Source organism: Mirounga leonina, unplaced genomic scaffold, assembly GCF_011800145.1.
Source record: "Mirounga leonina isolate KUSES-001 unplaced genomic scaffold, KU_Mleo_1.0 Mir_101609, whole genome shotgun sequence".
Lineage (NCBI taxonomy): Eukaryota > Metazoa > Chordata > Mammalia > Carnivora > Phocidae > Mirounga > Mirounga leonina.
In genome coordinates, this window is record NW_023270164.1 from 8987459 (window position 1) to 8993458 (window position 6000).

The 6000-nt window shown below is 44.5% G+C and overlaps 1 protein-coding gene across 1 annotated transcript in view; it reads right to left on the reverse strand.

Annotated features, from left to right (window-relative positions):
* Window positions 1–3749, reverse strand: part of EFHC2 (EF-hand domain containing 2) — a 201076-nt gene extending 197327 nt beyond the window's left edge. The window contains exon 1 of the mRNA XM_035003389.1: window positions 3625–3749. Coding sequence (XP_034859280.1) covers window positions 3625–3666 — 42 coding nt within the window. The 5' untranslated portion in view covers window positions 3667–3749. The remainder of the gene's footprint in view (window positions 1–3624) is intronic.
* Between the last annotated feature and the right edge of the window lie 2251 nt (window positions 3750–6000).

Genomic DNA, 6000 nt, shown 5'->3' on the forward strand with positions numbered 1-6000 from the left:
ACAAGTTTTTAAAATAATATTAGTTTTTTGGCACCAGTCAGTAACAAGGTTAGTGCAAATGCAGCCATCTGAATTAGGCACATACAAGTTTGTTAAATGACAAATATATATATACTCAATATATAAATACTAGTTTGTTAAATGACAGCTCAAGATATCTAATAAGTATACTGTCATTCCCTAATTCATACACACACACACACACACTCCTTTTGGTCTGAAGCATAAAGTAAATAATTTTTTTAAATATAGTCACAAATCTAGAAGCAGTCCCACATGTATTTGGATACTTGTGACAAAGGTAGCAGCCCTGCAGAGAAGTAGAGAAAGGGTGGTCTCTTCCAAAAATGTGTTAAAGACAAGACAACAGACCCTAAATGGAGTCGCTCACACTAAGCCCCATGTCAAAAACTGAAACTTAACTTAGTTTTGGCTGTCCCAGAAATTGAATCTTAAACCAGCCAATCATGAATTGCCTGATCAGCATGAGTTAGGTAATCTGCCTAAAAAGCCCTTGTTATCATATCCCACAAGGAAAGTAAACTTATAGTAACCAATCTAATTTTTGCCTAGTGTAATGCCCGCCTTAGTCCTATAAAATGTCTTCCTGGGAGAGCTCTTCAAAGCTCTCCTGTCTGCTAAACTGGATACTGTCAATTCATGAATCATGGCATAGAGCCAGTGAGATCTTTAAAACTTATTCTGTTGAACTGTGCTAACAAATGGTTCTGGGTCAACTGAATATCCATATAGGAAAAAATATAACCGGACCCTTACTTCTTTTCATACATACACACACACACACACATTTATACTAGATTAGAAATCTAAATGTGAAAGGTAAAAACAACCAAATTTCCAGAAGACAACACAGAAAAATACCATCATATTTGGCATAAGGAGCAATTTCTTAAAGAAAAAACAAAAATCACTAATCTAAAGGAACAATTCCTTATCAGAAACACCACTAAGAAAGTGAAAAGGCCAGCCACAGACTAGAAGATATTTGCCAACACAGATGTCGGACAAAAGGGTCACATCCAAAGTCTATATAGAACTCCTACATTTCACTAAGTAAAAAAAGGCAGACAACCCAGGAAAAAGAGTAGACAAGAGACAAACAAGTATTACACAAAGAGAATATCCAAATGACCAATAAATGTGTAAATCATGCTCAAGTTCATTAGGAATCGGGTAAGCGCAGATTGAAACTACAGTTTCCCTGTACTTGTTGATCGAAATAACTACAGTTTAAAAGACCAACCATACCAAGTGTTAGGATGTAGAGCGACCGGAACATAACATGCTGCTGGGGATTTAAATTGGTTTAAGCACTTTGACAGTGTCTACTGAAGCTGGACATAATGAAAACCATATGGGGCGCCTGGGTGGCTCAGTTGGTTAAGCGACTGCCTTCGGCTCAGGTCATGATCCTGGAGTCCCGGGATCGAGTCCCGCATCGGGCTCCCTGCTCGGCAGGGAGTCTGCTTCTCCCTCTGACCCTCCTCCCTCTCCTGCTCTCTGTCTCTCATTCTCTCTCTCTCAAATAAATAAATAAAATCTTAAAAAAAAAAAAAAGAAAACCATATGATCTAGCAATTGTAGCGACAGACACGGACAAGAATAGTCACAGCAAACTATTCTTAATAACCCCAAACAAGCCAAATCTCTATCTATGGGTATTTAAATGATGTCATACTCACACAATGGAATACTACAGAGCAAGGAAAATGGGCGAACTATCTCTGCAGACAGCCCCATGAACAAGTCTAACATAACATTGAGCTCAACACAAGCCAGTCACAAAAGACACCAGACATTTACATTGATACCAAGTTCAAAAGCAAGCAAAACCTAACCACAGTCCCCGCATTCAGGATAGTTAACTCTGGACATTAAATAGCAAAGGGGGTAACGACAAGAAAGAGCCACAGGCAGGGTTGCCCCATAATATAGAAGATGTCCAGTTAAATTTGAATTTGAGATAAACAACAAGTAAGCTTTCGGTCTAAGTGGGTCCCATTCAGTATTGGGGACATATATTTTTATTTGCTAAATCTGGCAACCCCAGTCAAGGGAGAGGCTTTTGGAGTACTGGTAATACTCTGTTTCTTGATGTTCACTTGGTGTTCATCCATTATGCATTTCTCTGCACGTGTTGTACTTCACAATAAAACAAAGTATACTCAGTACAGCTTTGCAGATTTTAAAGTATCTCATGAAAGCCCTGCTTTTCCTTCCTATTCTTCATCACTGCATGTGGGAGCTGTGGTACTTCTGCAGTAGGAGGACATCGGTCATCTGAAGTGTTGCGGGGCCCAAAGCTGTGGGCTCTACTTTCAATTTTTATTAAATTTACTCCTACACTGCATGCTTGTTTACTTCTGGAATCTTTTTGCGTGTCCTTCCTCTGAGTCTTTCTTCCTTGGTGTGGCTGGCTGAATCTTAACAAAGGGCAATGCTGGGCGGGAAGGCCGGTGTCTACCCATCAACCAAAAAAATGGACAAACCACGGTTTAACAAGGAACTCGGTCCGGCCAAGCGACCCGTGGAGGTCAGAATCTAGTGGCCTGAAGCCACAAAGGAAACTGGGACTTTAGGGCCAACAACTTGAAAACAGACACCTCGGAATCCAGAAAGTCAAACGCTTCATTCAATCTCCTGCTGCGTTCTAAATTTACCAGAGGTTTACACAAACACCTTGAGGGGCTCCCTCGAATTCCCTCCCACCCGTGTTATCACCTACCTTCTTCCGAAGACGCAACTGGCAAACCCAAGGGAAGAGTGGTGACCAGTGTAAAGAAAAGCACGAATCACTTTTCTGCTGTTGTTTAAATAAGGGGCTATTTATTACTGGCAAGATTCTTTGGTGCTCAGGGTTTTTTGTGTTGTCGTGTTGTGTTGTTTTGTACTTTCATCTTGTTTTGAAGTGAACTCCTCCCAATCCTCAACGAAGAAAAAACTCCTCCAGGTTTGGATGCTTCTCTCTATAAAGCTTAGGACCGAACTTTACAGGCTGATGGAACCCTTCCCTCTCGGCCCCCAGCAGCCTCCAGAGGGCCAGGTTTCTTGGCTTTCGTAACAGCAACTGTTTCTCTCTTTCACACAGGCTATTAAGGACAATGACTAGGCACCTGGGCTGTGGAAACAGGTTGCCTGGGAGAAAGCCAATTTCACACTGAAACTGTGTAGCTCTGGCCAGTGAGGGAGTGACTCATCGCCCCGTGCCTCAGTTTCCTCAACTGTAAAATGGGAATAAAAATAGGACCTAAGCAGCAAATGCCGTGCCGGGCGACTAAAGCACAGCACCTTACATATCTTAAACGCTCAACGATGACTCTTATCACGTCACTACCACTGGCTACCTTCGCGGGTCCTGCCACCTGTGAAGACTCTACTTCTGTATCTGATGTCGTTCAAGCATCCAGATGCAGTTAGAAGAGACTGGGAAAAGGGGAGACAGAGAGTAAGTGTTCCCCCCGCCCACAAAGTTTGGTCCAAGTTGTGCCCAGTGCGCAGGGGTGAAGCGGCCGCAGGATACTTGAGTAGGGTCGGGGGAGGTGGCCACGCCCGGACCCCAGATTCTGGCCGGGACCTCTGACCTCGGGCGCCCTCACTACTCACGTTGCGGTTGAAACTGGTGCCAGGCAGCAGCGGCAAGGCCATGGCTCTCAGCGTCCGAGGGCCAAGGGGCCGAGAAGAGGGGCCGGCAGGGAGCGGCCGCCTTGCGGCCGCGTTGTTCAACAGCCCCCACGTTACCTAGAAACGGGAGGCGGCGTCACGGAAGGAGGAGGAGCTGCGGCGGGCCGGAGGGGGCGGGGCCAGGCGGGAAACTCCCCGCGCGCTCCTCCTCCCCCGCCCACCCTCACCCCGCAGCCGAGTGCAGGTCTCCCGAGGCTTTTCTCTCCACAGGCGCTGTGCACACAAAGACTGACAACCACACCACTCCCGGCCCCCGCTGCTTTCTGGTTTAACCCCTTTACAGAGCTTAGGCTCCTCCGATTCTGACGCACTTTGGCCATTTGCTTATTATGTTTAGTTCAAACACAGAAGAGTGCAGAAAACGATGTGACATCCGCGTGCTCTCAGAAATGTAACAGCGCCTAATGTTACATTTACATCAGCTTTTATTTTGTAGTTAAAACGTTCGAGATGGATCCAAAAACCACCCCCCCACCCCCCCACCCCATGAAAACCCGTTCAGTCCTAACCACCATCCTCGGTCCTTCCTCTGTACGTTTTTATACTTGAACTAAACATGTGTAAGGTGCTCGTTCCTGGTCTAATTAGGGTGGCCAGGGGCAGGGGTAGGTGGCACAAAAGGCAGCCCCTGTCGTTCCATCATGCACCCAAGATGCCCGAGCCAGGAGCCTCCTGGAATCCTGTCCCCACACCTACAGACAATCCCTCCCCGAATCCTACTGCTTGGACACTTCGGTATCTCTCAGTCACCCCCTCCTCTGGCTCGGTTGAGGCCCCATTATTTCCTGCTTGGTTTTCTTTAAAACAACAAGAAGAAAGAAAAGAAAAAGAAAAAGAAAGCGAGAGAAAGAAAGGAAAGGAAGGAAGAAAAAAAAAAGGAAGTAAGAAAAGGAAAGGAAGGAAGGAAGAAAAGAAAAAAAAAAAAACCCAACTAACTGATCTTCCCTCCAGAGCCATCCTCTTATAATTGGTGATGCACCTGTTACTCTTCTGCTTCAACATTCTTCTAGCCTTCCCACAACCTTCAGAAGGCAGACTCCTTAACCCCGTCAGAGCCTATGGTCCGGGGTTGCCTACCAATACCCTACACTTTCTTTGCCCCCACCTCCTCTACCCTAGCTGCTCTGAGAAACCACTGGCAGTTTCCAAACCGGGCTCTGCGGTTTCTCCCCTGTGGATTTTGCAAATGTCACTATCTGCCAGAAACACCCTTCCTTCCTCTCACCTGGGTAACCCCTTCTTATTTTTCAGGACTTGGTTCAGTGTGGGAAGGAGGCATGGAAGCCTTTGCCATCTCTGGGAAATGTTCCTTCATCTTCTCCACTCCCCCATCTGTTTTAGGGGCCCTGTCTCATTGTGGCTTCAGTGGTAGTGCATTGTAATCAGACTGACCTGACTTTCTTCAAATGCCAAATTATTCCAGGACGGGAACTCTCTCTCCTTTTTTACTCACAGACAACGTTAACCTTAAAAATAAAAGTTACCTTAGCACCAAGAATGGGTTTATTCAGGAACGACAGAGAATTGCAATTTGGGAATGGCAAAGAATTGCAATTTGGAACATTCTAGCTAAGGCAAAACCCTAAGTCTAACAAACAAAGGAGAGGAATGTTATTTTATGGGGAAGGAGGAAGTTGGGAGGGGTTGTTCTGAACAAAAGTCCATTGCAGAAAAGCAGAGTTCAGGGTTTGATCAGGGTTTCTCATTGGCTGAATTGCAGGGGTAGTTGATTTCTTATAGGAGATACAATGTACATCTTTTCCCTATTGGAGCCTGTAATTGATCATTCTTTCTGCTGAGAGTTCTTCCCTTAGGGTCTGTAATTGACAATTCTTCCTGTAATTGACATGGAGTGGTACCAGCTCCCTCTTCCAGCCTCCCAATTCCACTTTAGTGAGGTTTCCCTTTACTAATTTTCACAACATACCTCACCGTTTCCTTTGTTTACAACATACATATTGTTTTCTGTGTCTATAAATTTTGCACTATAAATTTCTGCTACCTGCTTTTTCCACCTAAGATTTTTTTTGAGATTTCTACATGTTAACACATGTAGATATATTTTATTCATTTTAAATGCATTGTATGTCGGGCTCCCTGCTCAGCGGGGGGGGGGTCTGCTTCTCCCTCTGACCCTCTTCCCTCTCATGCTCTGTCTCTCATTCTCTCTCTCTCAAATAAATAAATAAAATCTTTAAAAAAAATAAATGCATTATATGATTATACCACAAATTACTGATCCATCTGTTGTCATCTGTTGATGTCATCTGTTAATAACAATTAAGTTGCTTCCAATTT